Source organism: Dermacentor albipictus, chromosome 7 (genome assembly GCF_038994185.2).
Source record: "Dermacentor albipictus isolate Rhodes 1998 colony chromosome 7, USDA_Dalb.pri_finalv2, whole genome shotgun sequence".
Classification (NCBI taxonomy): domain Eukaryota; kingdom Metazoa; phylum Arthropoda; class Arachnida; order Ixodida; family Ixodidae; genus Dermacentor; species Dermacentor albipictus.
Window position 1 is genome coordinate 100723092 of NC_091827.1, and position 21780 is coordinate 100744871.

At 47.6% G+C, this 21780-nt stretch overlaps 1 protein-coding gene and 1 non-coding gene across 3 annotated transcripts in view; both read left to right on the forward strand.

Annotated features, from left to right (window-relative positions):
• Positions 1–4004: 4004 nt before the first annotated feature.
• LOC135917206 (neprilysin-1-like) overlaps positions 4005–21780 on the forward strand; it is a 28439-nt gene continuing 10663 nt past the window's right edge. The window contains exons 1-2 of one of the 2 annotated variants that reach the window (XM_065450725.2): positions 4005–4333; positions 9437–9820. In XM_065450725.2, the coding sequence (XP_065306797.1) occupies positions 4103–4333; positions 9437–9820 (615 nt within the window). In that variant the 5' untranslated portion in view covers positions 4005–4102. The remainder of the gene's footprint in view (positions 4334–9436; positions 9821–21780) is intronic. The other variant, XM_065450726.1, reaches the window with a different exon arrangement.
• TRNAS-GGA (transfer RNA serine (anticodon GGA)) lies at positions 11485–11557 on the forward strand. The gene has a single exon. It is a non-coding gene; the product is annotated as a tRNA-Ser (tRNA).

Consider the following 21780-nt stretch of genomic DNA (forward strand, 5'->3'; position numbering starts at 1 on the left):
CCTTCTCTCTTAAATTCGAATCCGAAAAAGTTTTGGCGTGTTATATCACCTGAGCGTGACTCTAACCGGATAGCCTTGCATAGTGATACAAATACTCCCCTTCCTGACAATGAGTGCCCCTCTGCGTTTAATACGTTTTTTTCATCGATTTTCAGTCGCGAGGATCATACCAATGTACCTGATGTTGCTGATTATGACTGGCAATTCATGGAAAGTATTGAAATCTCGGTGGAGGGAATTGCATGTCTTATTAATAATTTGAAGTTTTCTACTTCATCTGGTATTGACAATATTAGTTCCAAGATATTAAAAAATACCATTTCTATATCCAGTAACATTCTGTACCATATATTCAAGCAGTCTTTGTCATCGGGACAGCTGCCCAATGACTGGATAATGGCCAAAATCATACCCATATTTAAAACTGGGAATAAACACTCCCCGGAAAATTACCGCCCAATTTCATTGACCTGCATTTGCTGCAAGATGCTCGAACATATAATTGCTTCTCATATTTATAATCACCTAGAGTCCAATAATTTTTTTTTCGCCATCAACATGGATTCAGGAAAGGATTATCATGTGAGACACAGTTACTCGAATTCACGACTGACCTGCACCTTAACATGAACAATAACCAGCAGACCGATTGCGTTTTCCTTGACTTTTCCAAAGCATTTGATCGTGTAGCTCACTGTCGCCTTATTGCTAAATTAACTGCACTTCGAATTGACTCCTTCACTTTAACATGGCTTCGCAATTTTCTTTCGAATCGTCAACAATTCACAGTAGTTAATAATATTGCTTCGTCTCCTACTTACGTTACTTCTGGTGTGCCTCAGGGCAGTGTTTCGGGCCCTTTACTGTTCCTAATTTACATAAATGATTTGCCACTTAATGTTTCTTCTCGCTTACGTATTTTCGCTGACGACTGCATTATTTACAGATCAATTAACAGTACTGATGACCACCTGACCCTTCAAAATGACCTTAGCCTAATTCATAATTGGTGTAACACCTGGTTAATGTCTTTAAACGTATCAAAATGTCAGGTAATTTCTTTTAGCCGTAAGCGTGACAACTCACATTTTTTATACAACGTCAATAATAAAGAATTGTTTCATACAGTATCGTATAAATATTTGGGTGTTCACCTAACCGAAAACCTCTCCTGGACAGACCATATTGCAGCCGTTTGCGCAAAAGCTTCAAGGACATTAGGTTACCTACGTCGTAATCTGGGTAATTCACCTTCAAACATCCGCAAATTGGCCTATCAGACATTTGTTCGTCCACAGCTCGAGTATGCATCATCCATCTGGTCCCCACATCCTACATACTTAATCGACATGCTTGAATCAGTCCAGAACCGAGCTGCCCGTTTCATTTCACGTAATTATAGCCATCACTCCAGCGTAACGCAAATGAAACTCGATCATTCCATACAGCCTTTAGTTCTTCGCCGTAATATCGCTTTGTTATCCTTGTTTCACAAATATGTTTATAATGCCACACAATCCACACTACATATCCAGACCGCCTCGAGCACGTCTCGTCGATTAAATAACCACTTAAGTTTTGCGCGCATGTACGGTACGACACATGCTTTTAACTTTTCCGCACTCCCTACGGCCATTCGCTTGTGGAACAATCTGCCTGATCACATTGCTTCCGAGTCAGATCAAGAAAAATTTCGTCATCTCCTACACGAGCATTTTTCATAACAGCACTTACAAATCACTTTATCTTGTTTCTAACACTTGGCAATCTGCTTCGAACTTCTTGTGATACTTTTTTTTTATGCATTGCTATCTCGCTCTTGTGAATTGCTATGTTATGCTGTATCGTGTGTTCACTTGTATGCTCTGTATATATTATTGCTTTTTTTGCGTCTTTTTCCCTTAATATCACTTCAAGAATTGTACTCCCTGATATGTTCATTTTTTGTGTATTTGACTTTCTTGTATTAATGCCTTACGTTAAGTTTTACTCAAGTTATTTCCTTAAGTGTACCTTTGTGGCCTTTCATTACTTCAGTTGTTTGTGTTTCATGTTTCAATCTTGATAGTAATGTTGGTGAGTCCTGTATTGAGGTGTATCTTTTGTATACCACTTTAGAAGGCTGCTTACTCTGTAACCCCCCTTACACAATGCCCCCATGGGGCCTGTAAGGTATTTTAAATAAATAAATAAATAAATAAATAAATAAATAAATAAATAAATAAATAAATAAACTTAACCACTCCGGCAAGATGTCGCCACAACAAAAGCATGAAGTTCCTGAACACCTTAATGTTCATGCAGTGCCCGCTTAGACAAATCCATTAAGTTTTCTGAACCTTCCCCTATTCGTAGCTCTCACCGCCTAAATCTGTTACCATTGCAACCCAGAAATGATATGTAAAAGCAGTTTTCTTTCCCTCAACAAATGAACGTAGGATTGCGTTGCCCGGAAATGTTCCTTCTTTGCCTCTGACATAATTTTCGTCTGCAATTGACATATGATGTTATCGGCACTCCTGCTATATCCCAAGATGGGCTGCGGTATGTGCAAACGAATAAATAACCAATAAATAAATGAAAGTTAGTAAATATAACCGAAAATACTGGTTTCTTTTTCATCGTTGTAACTGATGACGGTCTATTTTATGTGCACTTTAACTTTGTATTGGTTGCGCCGTTTGATATTGTATTTGTATTTTTTGTTGATTCTGGTTTTATTACGCCATTACAGATAATACTAGATCTAACGAAACCCGATTTTACGAAGTTCCCTATCTAATGAAGACATTTCCCTTCCCCGGCAGGTACCCATAGGGCTCAATGCTGTCATCATTCCCGAGTAAACGAAACTCAATTAACGAAAACCCGATTTAAAGAAGTTTTCCTGAAGTAAACGAGTAGAAAAAGCGCGATCTCTTTCAAATTTTGACACAGACGGGTTTTTTTTTGAGCGTGCGCTCTAACGCTATCGCGCTAAAAGATCTAGACGCCCTAGTCACGGCCCTATCTTTATTTTGGCGAGGCTGCACGCCGTGCCCATGCAGGGAGCAAGGGACTCTGCAGTCGGTAGCGCTCTTACGCACCAAATGGCGCTAGGAGCGGCGGTGGTTGCTCTCGCTATTTCATGGTTTATGTGACAGATGTCGCCGATCACCTCATCGCAACTTTTTGGCTTAATAAAGTTGTTTCCTCCTCCTCCTTGCTGGGCCTGCTCGTACGACCCTGCGTTCGCTCTCCGCATCTTTGTATATCGGCAGCCTGTCACAACTTCATGTGACCGTCTACCTGGCCTGCATCGCTTCTCAAGAAGAAAAGCGCTCAACCTCGAAGAAAAGGCGTGCATAAATCAGGCTGTCACAAGGGGACGCAAGAAATGCGACGGTCAGCGACAAATGCAATGCCATTGTATAGCTTTTGAGTGTCGCTACGTTACAATTTTAGATTTTGAAGGACCAAAAATTCCTTTCTCAATTGTACGAACTTCCCGATTTAACGAAATAATCCGAGCGAGATCATTACTTCGTTACATCAAGTTTCAACTGTCAGTATGATATCCCGTATTTTGATTTCCCCGCCGTCAACTTGTACGGAAATGCATCCAAACTATGTTTTGACTTTACACAGGCATCCCCCCCCCCTCCCTTACCATGCATTAAAGCCACTGCGTCGATGAAGAAATTCTGTAGATATATTTATATAAAGAGGGAGAGTCAGGGTAGATGGAAGCTCGCCCGACCTCTTGCCCCCCTCTTGAAAAATAGCTGGTGCGCCACTGCCTTAGGGAGGGCAAATTTAATCAAGAGTCATCATCCACTGCGGCGTTTCTCTTAACCAACTATTATGTTTCGGGACATTATGCCCATATTATAATTTAACTAACGCTTCTTAACGCTTCTTTTAATTTATTTAGTAATTATTTTTGGATGTTTTGTTTGCCTCACCCGCTTGGGGTGCTGTCACTAAACGCGCCATCACGAGGAACGGGGCAGAAGAAGAAGAAAGCCTGCGGTTGGCTCCATCGAGACGTTCTTTGTCCCGAACCAGCCCCTAGATTTTCGAGTCCCCGCTGGGCAACTTCACTACCCTCCGGTGCGTAAGCATGGCCGAGTCGAAGGACTTCTCTCCTGGGACCGACTCCAAGAGCTCGTCCTCTGCGACCGCTTCGGTGACCCCCTCAAGAGGCGCCGAGGGCCGGAGAGGATCTGCCTCCTCGACGAAATCGTCTCCTCCCGCGAAGTCCAGGGGCAGCGTGGAGCGCAAGAAGAGGAAGCAGCGAAAGGCCCCTGCCACCGATCAAGCTGGCAACGAGGCAAATGTGCAGCCTCCTCAGGTTTGTCCATTGTTATTCTCTGAACATAACCTCCAAGATCGAGGCAATCTCAGAGGCCATACTTTCGCACACATCTACGGCAGTGAAATGAGGGAACGGGGCAAATGCACGCTAGTTTGATTGATCTCCCTGTCTTTCTTGAGTCTCCAGTCCGAGTCAGCCCGGCTGAGTAGAATGCGGGTGAGTTTAAGTGCGAGTAAGCGATAAGTGAAAAACAACAGTATTTTTTGTGTAAATCTGAGTGAGTGACGTTTATTTTGGCGACATATGCCAGCAACATGAGAGACCGGGGACAAAGCGCACTGCGCCGAATCTGTTTAGCAAACTGAAACTGAATCTGAACGAACCTGGGATGCGCTAAACCAGAACCAAACATGTGCTTTTTTTTCTTATCGACGCACTTCAAAAGTTTATTCAAAAGACGCAAGCCCTCTGTTCACACGTAGTTCACCGCTAAAGCTCTCTGGATCGAACTGACATGACTGGTGCATATCATAGAGGCACAACGTCATTGGTGATCGGTTAGATTCGCTGCTTCACATTTATAGGGTACGCCATAATTACTGCCACGCACTTTGGTCAATAATTGGGGCCTCTGATTTTTTAAGATTTGGCCAGATTGTTTCTGACATTCTGATCGAACTCTCCTGTGCTTGTTCCGACGTCAGAGCTTGCTGGTGCAGCCAGTTGGACACTTTGTCGAAACTGCCATGCGGTTTTTGTCATGATCTCAGTTGGGGTAACCACCACTGGCCGCATTGCTCTTGTTTTTGGAACAAGGGGCGCAAGGATCGACAGTCGCACGTATTCTAGAGCCTCATTCGCTGCCCACGGCCCTGTACCGCTTGGACTTTGCACTAGGACGGCGTCCCAGCACCACAATCGAACAAATCAGTACCACAGCACTGGTGTCGCGCAGTCACGCTCGACTTCTTTCCAGCTGGAGAATGGCCGGCGAACCATTCTCAACTAAACCCAGTGGACTTCGGCGTATTGCAAATGAGTCTCGCATCCGTCAGCACACCAGCATGGCGGCCCTGAAAGCATATAGCTGGAGCAAGCATGGAGATCAATTTTCCTGGGAATACCTTGCGGGCCGCGATTGAAGCGTGCCCAGAAAGTTTAAAGGCCCTCATCAAGGCCAAGAGTGGAGACATTGAACAAAATATTTTGCGTTGCATTTCTCATATATCGTGTAAATGCCCTACAAAATATTTCCTATGATTGCTTGTTATTCTCAAAACATATATTAGGCATAAACCTTGGTACAGTATTTGTGGCGCACCCTGTAGACTCACGAACTCTAAAAAAACGTGGAGTCACATGTGTTATATAAAAATTCGCTAGCTCATATAGTGTCCGAGACTCGAAAAAGCTCCAATTTACGTAGAATTTTTAAGTTCCCATACCCTCGTACTCAGACTCACACGCACTAAACACGAATGTGCCTGAGTAAGTGCAACGAAGTATTTATGCTGTTGGTGAGCGTGGGTGCACCAGATCATTAACGTTAGCTAGCGCTGACAAGTACGAGTGGGAAGATTAGGGACTGCCGTTCATTACGAATGGGCGTGAGTATGGATATCTGTGAACCCCGATATCTGTTGAGTGGACGTGATTATGAGCGTGAATGAGTATGTGCGAGTTTGAACTGACGAGTGTCCGTGTGCGTGGCAGTGCCTGTGAGCAGACGTTATAGAACACGTGACTTTGAAGCAAGCTCAGATCCTGCTCTGAGCCAGCGGTACTTTAAAATGAAATGCTGATTCAAGTGAGTTACAAACATGTGAGTATGAATCTATGCGTGAGTTCGGTTTAGAAATATGCCATTTCTAATGCGAGACGCTGTCGTCCCACTGCCACGGACCATCAGTCATATCTTATAGAAGTGAATACGGCGGTTTTCAGCAGAACACCGAAGCTAACCATCACTTGGCTTGGTCGGTATCCAGGAAGGAGATGTAGTATGGTAACTACAAGTGCCACTGGCATCTCCTCTGCCGTGGTACAGTTCGGGCGTCGTTCTTGAAAGAAACACCGGTGATAAACACGGCAGAAGTTTCTCCTCACGCTTACCCTTCCACACCCCTCAACATGCGAGCTTTCCTATACAAGTGTGCTGTATGGCCGGTGCACCAAACGCTCTCTGTGACCCGAAGTATGTGATCCCTTATCATCATCAGCAGCAGCAGCATCATCATCCTGGCTACGCCTACTGCAGAGCAAAGGCCTCTCCCATGCTTCTCCAACTACCCCAGTCATGTGCTAATTGTGGCCATGTTTTCCCTGCAAACTTCTTAATCTCATCCGCCCACCTAACTTTCTGCCGCTCCCTGCTACGGTTCTCTTCTCTTGGAATCCATTCCGTAACCCTGAATGACCATCGGTTTTCTTCCGTCTTCATTACATGCCCTGCCCAGGCCCATTTCTCTTTCTTGATTTCAACTAAGATGTCATTAACTCGCGTTTCTTCTCTCGCCTAATCTGCTCTTTTCTTATCCCTTAACGTTACACCCATCATTCTTCTTTCCATAGCTCGTTGCTTCGTCCTCAATTTAAGTAGAACCATTTTCGTAAGCCTCCATGTTTCTGCCCCGTAGGTGAGTACTGGTACGACACAGCCGTTACACACTTTTCTCTTGAGGGATAATGGCAACCTGCGGTTCATAATCTGAGAATGCCTGCCAAACGTACTCCAGTCCGTTTTTATTCATATTGCTACGGAACAGCCAATTATCCAATCACAGAGCGCGAGGGCTTCGCTCTTGTGTGGGCTGTTGCGATGTCACGTATGACATCGGTCATACATGACCGATGTCATGTATGAAATCATCCCCGCCGATCTCTCAGCGTCATCACCAGCTGCAAGTGACATCGTTGACGTGGCACGACTAAAACCCTACCACACACCATTCACCGCGGATGTGCAGATTAAGCACCGGGACAGTGCTTGCGGGGGTGATGCTACGGAACAGCCGCCACAGTGAGGCTGCACTGAGGAGGACGAAGACGACGTGTGTGCCGGTTTGATATAGCGTCGCCATTTTGGCCTCCGTGAGCTTACCTGTAAATAAATTGTAAATAGTATTCGGCTTCAGCTTCACGTAACAATATGATTATTTCAGAATCATGATCCGGATCCGCGGTCAGTATCTGCCCTAAGTAAATGTATTCGCTTACCACTTCAAGTGCCTCGCTACCTATCGTAAACTGTTGTTCTCTTCCGAGACTATAAATATTACTTTAGTTTTCTGCAGATTAATTTTTAGACCCACTCTTCTGCTTTGGCTCTCCAGGTCAGTGAGCATGCATTGCAATTAGTCCCCTGAGTTACTAAGCAAGGCAATATCATCAGCGAATCGCTAGTTACAAAGGTATTCTCCATTAACTCTTATCTCTAATTCTTACCAATCCAGGTCCCCCAATACCTCCTGTAAGCACGCTGTGAATAGCATTGGAGAGATCGTGTCTCCCTGCTTGACGCCCTTCTTTATTGTGATTTTGATGCTTTCTTTATGGGGAACTACGGTGGCTGCAGAACCACTATAGATATCTTTCAATATTTTTACATACGGCTCGTCTACAGCCTGATTCCGTAATGCCTGTATGACTGCTGAGGTTTCCACAGAATCAAACGCTTTCTCATAATCAATGAAATCTATATATAAGGGTTGGTTATATTCCGCACATGCCTCTATCACCTGACTGATAGTGTGAATATGTCCTATTGTTGAGTAGCCTTTACGGAATCCTGCCTGGTCCTTTGATTGACAGAAGTCTAATGTATTGCTGGTTTTATTTGCGATTACCTTAAGTAAATACTTTGTAAGCAACGGACAGTAAGCAGATCGGTGTATAATGTTTCAAGTATTTGGCGTCCCCTTTCTTATAGACTAAGATTATGTTGGCGTTCTTCCAAGATTCCGGTACGCTTGAGGTCATGAGGCATTGCGTATACAGGGTGGCCAGTTTTTCTACAACAATGTGCCCACCACCCTTTAACAAATCAGCTGGTACACCTGATCGTCCCCAGCTGCCTTCCCCCTTTGCATAGCTCCCAAGGCTTTCTTTACTACTTCCGGCCTTAATTTCGGGGTGTCAAGTTCCTGTAGACTAATCCCTCTTACATTATCGTCGTGGGTGCCACTGGTACTGTACAAATTTCTATAGAACACCTCAGCCACTTGAACTATCTTATCCGTATTAGTAATGATAGTGCCGGCTTTGTCTCTTAACGCATACTTTTGATTTTTGCCTATTCCTAGTTTATACTTTACTGCTTTTAGGCTTCCTCAGTTCCTGAGAGCGTGCTCAATTCTATCCATATTATACCACCTTATGTCAGGTATCTTATGCTTGTTGATTAACTTGGAAAGTTCTGCCAGTCCTATTCTAGCTGTAGGGTTAGAGGCTTTCATACATTGCAGTTTCTTGATCAGATCTTTCGAGTCCTGCGATAGCTTACCGGTATCCTGTCTAAGGAAGTTACCACTGACTTCTATTGCACACTCCTTAATGATGCCCATAAGATTGTCGTTCATTGCTTCAACACTAAGGTCCACTTTCTTAGTTAAAAGCAAATACCTGTTCTGTAGCTTGATCCGGAATTTCTCTATTTTCCCTCTTACCGCTAACTCATTGATCGGCTTCTTGTGTACCAGTTTCTTCCTTTCCCTCCTCAAGTCTAGGCTAACTCGAGGTCTTACCATTCCATGGTCACTGCAGCGCACCTTGCCGAGCACGTCCACATGTTGTATGGTGAGAGGGTTAGCGCAGAGTGTGAAGTCTAGTTCATTTCTAGTCTCGCCATTCGGGCTCCTCCACGTCATTATCCGCAAATTATTCCGTTCTGCAAACTCCACTAAAAACTCTCCCCTGCTATTCCTATAACCTATGCTGTATTCTCCCCCCCCCCCCCCCTGACTTGTCCAGCCTGCTTCTTGCCTACGCTAGCCTATATAAATACAACAATCCCTTATGCTAAAGCGCCTTAATCGAGGTTTGGCCTGCTAGAGTTCATGAGCTGCGCGTTCACGTGGCTGCCTATAGAGCACCATAGACAACGTACCGATGCTGTTTCGTTGTCATCGCGCACTACCGCAGACAGCAGACGACAAGCCAACCGCCGAGCCACCGGCAGGAGTGAACCCCCAGGAGGACGGCCATCAAGAGGCTCCGGCAGCCGCGTCGTTTGGTCTAACGCCTGACGCCACGTTTGACTCCGTTCTCCACCCGATGGCGCCAACATCGCTGCCGTCGGGGTCAACTCGCGTCGCGATGTCCGACACCAGCCTGTCGAAGACGCCAGCGACAGAGCCATTGGACACGAATCAGGAGGTCACATGTGGCCTCATGGTCCCTTGTGTTCCACAGACAGAGCCGCCGATCCCACCGCGTGCCGCCACGCCCGAAGTTATTCTCCAGAAGCCGTCGACGTCCGAGACTTTGGTCAAGCAGAGTGACGACGAGCATCAGGTCATTCCACAGGTATGCAAACAGAAAGGCTGCACGCCCCCGAATGACGCCATTATAATCATTCGCGATGTTTTTGCGCTGTGTGCTCTCATAGTTGGCTCCTAACGATAGGGTGTTCTAGAAGTAACGCCCTTAAGTGGCTCTGCGTACACAAAAACACAAACTCATTTCTACCTTTTGCGTCCCCTAACTTTGAGTCCCCCGTTTCTAAAACTTTCCGTAGTAATAAGAACAGCGCTGAGCAAGACGCTCAGGAAAAAAAAAAATACTTTGCTTGGACAGCTGGAAGGAATTATTCACACTAATGATGTAAAGCCGAATTAGCGCTAATGGACGGACGAAAATGAAAACAGCATGACGCACTTTGTCTCTGCCGTCAAGGTCAACTTCAGACGCCGTTGTAAAGCTGGGCTTTCCGAGCACTCAGTGTGATGAGCCTGACTTAAATCGTGGAACAATGGGGACTATCTCGGAGCAAAGCTTTCTTTCCCTACTTTCCCGTGGTTTAGTTTGGCTGCTCAGTTGGTTTATGTTCCCACGTCGACATTCTCGGGCATTTGTATGCGTTTAAAAGATCTCACCTTGGCTGCGTTAGCCAACGTCACTCGAGGACATGGCTGCGGATGGCACATTCTTTTGATGGCATCGCATAGTACCTGAACTTATAGAAGAAGGCAACTTACCAATAAACCCTCGTTTGTTACCCGAATATATCGTGGGATCTGTCTATATGGGAGCAGTCATTTTAAAATAAAATTTCACTGATGAGGTGATTTAAAATAAAATTTGACTGATGAGATGATTTTTCAGCACCGCGGAGACTCAATGGTCCAGTAACCGTCGCGGTCCGTTCGCTAATTAACCAAGACTGTTTAACGGCGTTATAGTTGCTATTGTAGTGTCGGAGGACGGTGCCGCAGGAGGCAAAAACAATTTACGTGGTTTTAAGAACGCCACATTCATTGTTGACTAAGGGAAAATGAGACATCCACACATTTGTAGCAAGAGCTACAAAGGAAAGTCATACGGGTTCCTCGAAAGTGAAGCCTCGCAGTTGCAGAAATATTTGTTTTCCTGGGCCGGGACTCGAACCTTGCAGCAGCACCTGTATATATATATATATATATATATATATATATATATATATATATAGTCATATATAGTCATATCATAAGAAGCCAACAAACACTGACAGCAAGGGCAACATAAGGGAAATTACTTGAGCTCAACAAATTAATTCCTGAAACGATAAACTGATGGAAATTAAAGGGAAAAACAACTTGCCGCAGGTGGGAACCGAACACACAATATTCGCATTTCGCGTGCGATGCTCTACCAATTGAGCTACCGTGGCGCTGTTTCCCCATCCACTTTCTCAGGTATTTATCTGTCCTAGTAGAACCCTGGGAGTGTTAGCCAACGCCACCACTCACAGACCTTAGCGGCGGACGTGGAACGTCCTTTTTGCCGCAGGCGTCACGAGAACGTGATCTTTTTAGGTGCAGGCAACTGGTCAATAAACCCACATATGCTATCTGAAGGCATTAATGTAGCCGGATTCGAGACCCTCGTTGTGCCTGTGAGTGGTGAGTGGTCTGTGAGTGGTGGCGCTGGCTAACACTCCCAGGGTTCTACTAGGACACATAAATAACCAAGAAAGTGGATGGGGAAACAGCGCCGCGATAGCTCAATTGGTAGAGCATCGCACAGGAAATGCGAAGGTTGTGGGTTCGGTTCCCACCTGTGGCAAGTTGTTTTTCATCCACCTTAATTTCCATTCGATGGATGTATAGTGTGATCAATACCGCAGGGCCTAATTCTCGGGCGATCATTTCCAGCGATGATTTCACTTCAGTGAGATCTCGCGTGACTAGCACCGGGCACATAGGCGTCTGGACCAGCCTGCAGGATAAGCCCCAGGGCTGATCCTGCAGCCATTCACTATCGTGTGGGCCGCGTGGCGCGAGTCTTCGTGGTCACGTGGGAGTGCGCGAGTATAGGTGTAAGGCCGAGCGCTTAAAATCTCACAGTGCGGGGAGTGAGTGGCATTTGAATCTGTCGTGGAACCGAAGCACATTCTGAACGCTAAGAGGAAGCGAAGCGTCTGGCCGTTTCACCAAGTAATCACGTCTGCGATGGGAGAAGAAGGGAAACGGTTCCTTGTGCGTCGCTGAAAGGAAATAAAACTGCACGCATCGCACGCCTGGCTGCGCAACCGTCATGGTATTTAATTGAACGATTGAATAAAGCTTCGCGTAACGTACAGGTTCGAATATTCGTATGTGCGTTGGCGTTGCCTTTCGCACATTAATAGCGAAGCATCCGTTGCGTCGCACCAGGCACTTCGCGGTAGGTTCCCCTCCAGCCTTGTTCCGGGCCTCTTCGGAATAAAATCGCGTGTCCCAGTGGCGGGCTATCAACCAGAACCTCCGCTACGATGCCCTCAAAAGCTTAGCCAGCAGGCGCATATGAATTCTTTTCGTGTCATGGAGACGGAAGATTAACTGGCGCGCGTTTCACTGCACATGCGTGCGCCAGTTTCCACCGGGCCGCAGACGCAGGAACGACGAGCGCCAGTTGTCACACTCGTGCGTTGCGTCGCATAGCAATTGACACGTGGCCCGTAAAAAATGAGTACGCTCCAGACGATGTGAGGTGGCCACAAGAAAAATAACTTGCGCAGCCTCGATTCGCACACTGAGCGGGATATGCTTAATTTTATTATAAGACGAAGCTGTCTTTGCGAAACCTCCTAACTTTCTCTACCGTGGCTCCTGGGTGCTGCTGCTATGCTGTCAAATAGCTCACAGTTAGAGGGAGCAAAAGCCCCACTGAACTACGTGCCTGGTGGCGAGGATCGAAACTCGGTCCGTCAGCCCAGCGGCACGATGTTCCAACCATTGGGCTACAATCGCACGTGCATTTCTATTTTGCCCAGGCCAACCAGTTATTCAACATCACCGCGTGCGTAACGATGCTTAGCACGGGTGCGCATAGTTTACTTTATGCCCATGACGTGGGAACGAAACGGGCAGAGTCACAGCACTTGATTAACCGCTTCGCGAAACCACTTCGCTGCACAGAGATTCCAAGATGTGCCTTTAATCTGCATATATATATATATATATATATATATATATATATATATATATATATATATATATATATATATATATATATATATATATTTCGTAAGCACTATTAACGCACTTCGTCATTTTCATTTGTACATAGCCATCATCATCTTCCCTGCTCTTCTTTTTCGGGCATGAGCTGGGGCGTTGCCTTTTTTTGGGCATAAACAGCGCTAGACAACTTGGTCGGTGTTGGTATCATAATATATATATATATATATATATATATATATATATATATATATATATATATATATATATATATATATATATTGCAACGGGGGTGTTCGCCTAGCAGAAAGGTCCCTAGTTATAGGTTGTAGCGCTAGGCTTAAACAGATCGGCGCTATATCGTAACGGGGAAGCAAGCACTTCACGTCGTCTTCTTCTCATCCACTGGCACCATGCCCACTGCCAAGTGCCTTCAGTACAATCACTCCCCACCGAAAGAGTAGCCATCCTGGCGACCTAAGGGCAGGAAAACACAGGGGGGTCATGGCACTGCTTGAGCCGGGAGACGTGCACAATTTCCTGGCCGCGACGACGCTGGTCGGAAGGCGCTTCCGTTGGCTCGATGAGGTAGTTGACCGCGGATGTTTTTTTCAGTACCCTATAAGGACCGTGGTACTTGGAGAGCAGCTTAGAGGAAAGGCCTGGAGGAGTAGAGGGCACCCACAACCAGACCAGCGAGCCAGGAGCAAAGCACGTAGCCGCAGTAGATGAATCATGGCGATGCTTTTGGCGCCACTGGTCCTGGGATGTCAACGAACGAGCGAGCTGGCGACATTCTTCGGCGTAAGCAGCCGCTCTAGAAACAGTCGTGCACTCCGAAGCATCTGGTCGGTAAGGCAGAATCGTGTCCATAGTGCATGAAGGTTCGTGTCCGTAAAGGAGAAAGAAAGGGGAGAACCCAGTGGTGCTTTGCTTGGCGGTGTTGTAAGCGTAGGTGACGAAAGGCAGAATGCGATCCCAATTCGAGTGGTCAGATGAAGCATACATGGCCAACATGTCGCCAAGGGTGCGGTTGAAACGCTCTGTCATCCCATTAGTTTGAGGATGATATGCCGTGGTGGTGCGGTGAATGATGCGACACTCCTTTAGCAATGCTGCAATGACGTCGGAGAGAAAAACGCGACCGCGGTCGCTCAGTAATTCTCTAGGTGCTCCATGGCGTAAAATCAGGTTTCGAAGGAGAAAACTGGCGACGTCTTTTGCTGTGGCGGATGCTAGGGCTGAAGTTTCGGCGTACCGCGTGAGGTGGTCGATAGCGACAATAACCCAGCGGTTGCCGCTTGGAGTGTTGGGAAGCGGACCGTATAGGTCAATGCCGACGCGGTCGAACGCGCGCGCGGGGCATGGTAAAGGTTGCAAGGGGCCGGTGGCATGTTGAGGTGGCGTCTTGCGTCGTTGGCATATGAGGCAGGACCGGACGTACTGGCGAACGAAGCGGTACATACCGCACCAGTAGTACCGAAGCTGGATGCGAGAGTATGTCTTTAAGACACCAGTGTGGCCGCATTGGGGATCGTCGTGATACGTGGCGCAGATGTCAGGGCGCAGGTGTCGGGGTATAACAAGCAACCACTTGCGACCGCTCGAATTGTAGTTGCGGCGGTACAGCAGGTTATCCCGAATGATGAAGTGCGCTGCTTGACGGCGGAGTGTCCGAGAAATTGGCGCTGGCGACTGGCTAGACAGGAAGTCAAGAAGCGAAGAGATCCATGGGTCCTTGCGCTGCTCTGATGGCATGTCGGTAATGTTGAGGGCGAAGGCTCCATGTGTGGAAATAGACGAGTGGACAGGACTGGAGGGCAGGGGTGACCGGGATAGAGCGTCTGCGTCTGAATGTTTTCGGCCGGAGCGATAAACAACGCGGATGTCGTACTCTTGCAGGCGCAATGCCCAGCGGGCGAGCCGACCAGTTGGATCTTTTAAGGAAGATAACCAGCATAGGGCATGATGGTCGGTCACGATGTCAAATGGACGCCCGTACACATAAGGACGAAATTTTCCGATTGCCCAAACGATGCCCAGACATTCCATTTCAGTAACCGAGTAGTTCGCCTCGGCTTTGGTAAGGGTGCGGCTGGCATACGCGACGACGTACTCTTCGAAGCCATCCTTGCGTTGCGCAAGAACAGCGCCGAGCCCGACACCGCTAGCGTCCGTATGGATCTCAGTTGGTGCAGATGGGTCGAAGTGTCGCAGTACCGGAGGAGAGGTGAGAACGCGTCGCAGTTCTTGGAATGCGTCGTCGCATGCCGGGGACCAGGCTGATAGGTCAGAACTGCCGGTGAGAAGCTGCGTCAAGGGGGCGATGATAGAGGCAAAGTTACGGATGAAGCGCCGGAAATATGAGCACAAGCCGATGAAACTGCGAAGCTCTTTCATGGTGGTTGGTTTGGGGAACTCGGTTACGGCGCTAAGTTTCGTGGGGTCCGGGAGGATACCGTCTTTGGAAACTACATGACCGAGAATAGTAAGCGTGCGAGCGCCGAAGTGGCATTTCTTCAAATTTAGTTGCAGTCCTGCAGTGGAGAGGCACGCAAGCACTTGCTCGAGGCGGCTGAGGTGCGTCGCAATGTCGGTGGAAAAAACCACAATGTCATCCAAATAACAGAGGCACGTTTTCCACTTCAGCCCTCGAAGAATGCTATCCATCATTCGCTCGAAAGTGGCAGGCGCGTTGCAGAGGCCGAACGGCATGACGGTGAATTCATATAGCCCATCAGGAGTTACAAAGGCTGTCTTTTGGCGATCAGCCTCCGCCATGGGCACTTGCCAATACCCGGAGCGTAGATCCAGCGAGGAAAAGAATTCCGCTCCCTGCAGACTGTCCAAGGCATCGTCGATGCGCGGCAGAGGATATACATCTTTGCGCGTTATGCGGTTAAGGCGGCGATAGTCGACGCAGAACCGAATGGAGCCGTCTTTCTTTTTAACAAGGACAACCGGAGATGCCCAGGGACTGTTAGAGGGCTGGATGATGCCACGCTCCAGCATGTCGTCAACGTGCTCGTCGATGACACGGCGTTCAGCGGCCGACACACGATACGGACGCTGGCGCAATGGTGTTTGTTGGCCGGTGTCGATACGGTGAACGACTGCGGACGCCCGGCCCAAGGATGGTTGGCCAATGTCAAATGAGGCACGAAAACGCTGGAGGAGCTTGATGATTTCGGTGTGCTGCGCAGGTGTGAGTTCTGCGTCGACGGAACGAGCGAAGACGTCTACAGGGGCATCGGTCGCGGCGGCAGGAGTTACGGCACAAATCGGAAGTGATGCCGTATCACCAAACATGGTGGCCGGGAGAATGCTATCAAAAGCTTCAGCTGTACCCAGGCACTCGCCGCGGAGTAGGGATGATGGGCAGGCGGACGGATTGCACACGTAAAGGGCAGCAGAACCTTCGCAAAAAGTGACGACAGCAAACGGAAGCAGAAAGTTCCGGCGGCGCGCGCAAGTGGTCGACGGCGTAAACAGGACAGATGAGTTCGCAGCAGAGCTACATAACACAGGAACCAGAGCAGCGGAGAAAGGTGCAATATCGATGTCAGAGGCGGCAACAACTTTAGGAGAATAACAGTCGTCAGGGTGAAAACACGGCACTGATAACGTAAGTTCGCAACGAGCGCAGTCGATAAGAGCTTGATTCACAGATAGGAAATTCCAACCAAGAATAACGTCGTGCGAGGAACGAGGCAGGACGACAAATTCGATAACATGCAGAACGCTTTGAATGACAACCCGGGCTGTGCACGACGCTGAAGGCTGAACGCGATGCGCGGTTGCCGTACGCAGAGAAAGAGAGGTCAGGGGAATGGTCACTTTGTTCAAATTTCGGCAGAGCTTCTCACTAATAATAGAAACGGCGGCCCCGGTGTCGACAAGTGCGTGTACGGTGACGCCGTCTACGGACAGTTCAATTTCGTTCGCCGGCGCAGAATGAGGCCTTAAAATGTTCGACGGAAACGCAGTTCTTGCCTCTGGAACTGCGACTGCTAGTTTTCCTCTCGGGCTGGGCTGGGTCGGCGAACCATCGGGGAAATGGATCGGCGACGTGGGGAAGGCGACCGGCGTGAATCGAAGGGGAGGCGACTGTAAGAAGTGTCCGGAGGAAGGTTAGAGTGGTCCTGACGCGGAAGTCGAGCAGACCTGTAGCTTGAGGCACCCCCACTGTCAGGTAAACGGGGGCTGCGACGGCGGCAGAATCGTGCTACGTGGCCCGGAAGATGGCATGAATAACATATTGGCCGGTTATCAGGTGTTCGACACGGGTTGACGACAGGGGCTCCAGCGGCCGAGTTAGGGACGACCATCGGGCGTGAAGGTGGCGGCGGCACATGGAAGGTGGCAGTGGCCCGGTAGGCATCAGGAGCCGGAGGAGCGTAAGGCCGGGCGACAACGTCAGCGTAAGTGAGTGGTCCAGCTGCAGGCTGCGGAGGAGGGGCAGATGGCAGCGCCGCGGCAACTTGGGTCTGAATGACGTGGCGAAGCGAGGGAGCCAAGGTTGTCAACGGCTCGGGTGTGCTGTTCGCCAGAGAAAGTTGGCGTGCCACTTCCTGACGGATGAACTGCTTTATCTCCGGCATTAAAGCAGAGATGTCGGTAGCATCGTGGCCGAAATCCAACGGAGATAGATCCGTGGTGTCCTGCTGAGCAGCGCGAGTTGATGCACGCTGCTTGCGCAGCTCGTCGTACTGCTGACAGAGCTGTACGACCTCGGAAATCGTCCGCGGACTCTTCGCGACAAGCATCTGGAAGGCTTGGTCATCGATGCCTTTCATGACGTGCCTGATCTTGTCAGCTTCGTCCATAGACGAGTTGACGCGCTTGCATAGCGAGAGCACGTCTTCAATATAACTAGTGAAGGTCTCCTCCTGGCGTTGAGCTCGACCACGCAAGCGCTGCTCAGCGCGAAGCCGGCGAACGGCGGGACGGCCGAAGACCTCTGCCAAAGTTGCCGTGAAAGCCGACCAGGTGGTAAGATCGGCTTCATGATTGCGGAACCATAGGTTGGCCACGTCAGTCAAATAAAAGATGACGTTTGTCAGCTTGGCGCGGTCGTCCCACCTATTATAGGCGCTTACACGGTCATATTCGGCGAGCCAGTCTTCCACGTCGTGGTCGTCTGTGCCGCTAAATATAGCCGGATCGCGCTGCCGGATGACGCCAGAACAGACGATGGCGGGGGGCACGGGAGCAGCAGCCTGGGATGGTCCCGGTTCATCCATTGCAACAGCAGGTGATAGCGTTCGGCTGCGGAGTTCCAGGATGTCGAAGGTAAACCCCGCACCTCCACCAAATGCAACGGGGGTGTTCGCCTAGCAGAAAGGTCCCTAGTTATAGGTTGTAGCGCTAGGCTTAAACAGATCGGCGCTATATCGTAACGGGGAAGCAAGCACTTCACGTCGTCTTCTTCTCATCCACTGGCACCATGCCCACTGCCAAGTGCCTTCAGTACAATATATATATATATATATATATATATATATATATATTACAGAGGCACTTACAGAGGTATATATATAGCTAGACAACTTGGGACAACTTGGGAGCTAGACAACTTGGTCGGTGTTGGTATCATAATATATATATATATATATATATATATATATATATATATATATATATGCACACACACACCCCGGCCTTCACTCCATATAGATAGGCTAGGCTATATATATAGGCTCAGGCTATATATAGAACCCCGGCCATGAGTCCACAGCAGCAGCGAAGCAACTGACCACAGCGGCGGTCACACCTGCGACGCAGCAGAGGGTGCTAAGAATCCCGGGTTCCGGACAGGCCGCCATTGGAATCTGAACCTGGCTACGTTCTTAATAACAATAAACTTAATAACAGGTACAAATTGAAGGTCGTACAGGTCTACGCCCCTCCATCCAGTTGTGATGACCAGGAAGTCGAAACCTTCTATGAAGATGTGGAATCGGCGATGGGTAAAGTCAAAACAAAATACAGTATACTAATGGGCGACTTCAATGCCAGGGTAGGCAAGAAGCAGGCTGGAGACAAGTCAGTGGCGGAATATGGCAGAGGCCCTAGGAATAGCAGGGGAGAGTTATCAGTAGAGTTTGCAGAACGGAATAATATGCGGATAATGAATACCTTCTTCCGCAAGCGGGATAGCCGAAAGTGGACGTGGAGGAGCCCGAATGGCGAGACTAGAAATGAAATAGACTTTATACTCTGCGCTGACATTGGCACCATACAAGATGTGGACGTGCTCGGCAAGGTGCGCTGCAGTGACCATAGGATGGTAAGAACTCGAATTAGCCTAGACTTGAGGAGGGAACGGAAGAAACTGGTACATAAGAAGCCGATCAATGTGTTAGCGGTAAGACGAAAAATAGAGGAATTCCAGATCAAGCTACAAAACAGGTATTCGGCCTTAACTCAGAAAGAGGACCTTAGTGTTGAAGATATGAACGACAATCTTATGGGCATCATTAAGAAGTGTCCAATAGAAGTCGGTGGTAAATCTGTTAGATAGGATACCAATAAGCTGTCGCAGGAGACGAAAGATCTGATCAAGAAACGCCAATATATGAAAGCCTCTAGCCCTACAGCTAGAATAGAACTGGCAGAAGGTTCTAAGTTATTCAACAAGCGTAAGACAGCTGGCATAAGGAAGTATAATGTGGATAGAATTGAGAAATGCTCTCAGGAACGGAGGAAGCCTAAAAGCAGTAAAGGAGAAACTAGGAATAGGCAAGAATCAGATGTATGCGTTAAGGTACAAAGCCAGCAATATCTTTACTAATATGGATGAGATAGTTCAAGTGGCTGAGGAGTTCTATAGAGATTTCTACAGTACCAGTGGCACCCACGATAATAATAGAAGAGGGAATAGTCTAGAGGAATTTGAAATCCCACAAGTAACGCCGGAAGAAGTAAAGAAAGCCCTGGGAGCTATGCAAAGGGAGAAGGCAGCTGGGGAGGATGAGGTAACAGCACATTTGTTGAAGGATGGTGGGCAGATTGTTCTAGGAAAACTGGCCACCCCCTGTATACGCAATGCCTCATGACTTCGAGCGTACCGGAATCTTGGAAGAACGCTGACATAATCCTAATCCATAAGAAAGGGGACGCCAAAAACTTGAAAATATAAGACCGATCAGCTTACTGTCCGTTGCCTACAATGTATTTACTAAGGTAATCGCTAATAGAATCAGGAACACCTTAGACTTTTGTCAACGAAAAGACCAGGCAGGATTCCCTAAAGGCTACTAACAATAGACCATATTCACACTATCAATCACGTGATAGAGACATGTGCGGAATATAACCAACCCTTATATATAGATTTCATTGATTATGAGAAAGCATTTGATTCAGTGGAAACCTCAGCAGTCATGCAGGCATTACGGAATCAAGCTGCAGACGAGCCGTATGTAAAAATACAGAAAGATATCTATAGCGTTTCTGCAGCCACCGTAGTCCTCCATAAAGACAGCAAGAAAATCCCAATAAAGAAAGGCGTCAGGCAGGGAGATACTATCTCTCCAATGCTATTCACAGCGTGTTTACAGGAGGTATTCAGAGACCTGGAGTGGGAAGAATAGGGGATAAGAGTTAATGGAGAATACCTTAGTAACTTGCGATTCGCTGATGATATCGCCTTGCTTAGTAACTCAGGGGACATATTGCAATGCACGCTCACTGACCTGGAGAGGGAAAGCAGAAGGGTGGGTCTAAAAATTAATCTGCTGAAAAAAAGTAATTTTTAAGAGAACAGCAGTTTACGATAGGTAGCGAGGCACTGGAAGTGGTAAGGGAATACATCTACCTAGGACAGGTAGTGACCGCGGATCCGGTTCATGAGACTGAAATAATCAGAAGACTAAGAATGGGCTGGGGTGCTTTTGGCAGGCATTCTCAGATTATGAACAGCAGGTTGCCATTATCCCTCAAGAGAAAAGTGTATAACAGCTGTGTCTTACTAGTACTCACGTACGGGGCAGAAACCTGGAGTCTTACGAAAAGGGTTCTACTTAAATTGAGGACGACCCAACGAGCTATGGAAAGAAGAGTTAATGACATCTTAGTTGAAATCAAGAAAAAGAAATGGGCATGGGCAGGACATGTAATGATGAGGAAAGGTAACCGATGGTCATTAACGGTTACGGACTGGATTCCAAGGGAAGGGAAGCGTAGGAGGCGGCGGCAGAAAGTTAGGTGGACGGATGAGATTAAGGTGTTTGTAGGGACAACATGGCCACAATTAGCTCATGACTGGGGTATTTGGAGAAGTACGGGAGGGGCCTTTCATTTCATTTCATTTTATTTCCTTAAAGGCCCCATTGAAGGGGTATTACATAAGGGGTGGGTACATACATACATAAAGAAATTGAAGGCCATATTTTTATGACAGGGTAAGATAATTTGTTACGGTGTTTAAAAATGTGCTAGGACAGGTTATGACTGTGATTTCGTTGGAAAGGCAGTTCCAGACTGTTGCTGCACGAAAAAAGAATGAAGACGAAAAAGTGACAGTGCGTGTACGTGGGCGCGCGACTTGTTGCGGGTGACCGGTGCGGCTAGATATGCGTGCCGGGGGGAGAACGTATGGTGCTTTGCCAAGTGAGCTGTAAAAGAACTTGTGAAAAAGCCAAAGACTAGCAATGCGGCGGCGAGATGCAAGCAATGATAAGCCAGATTCTGTTTTTAGTGCCGATATACCCATGTTCTAGGAGTACATAGAGTGAATAAATCTTGCAGCTCGATTTTGAAGTGATTCCAGTTGATTGATTGAATATATTTGATGAGGGTTCCAAATGGGGGATGCATATTCTAATTTCACCCTGACGAGAGACT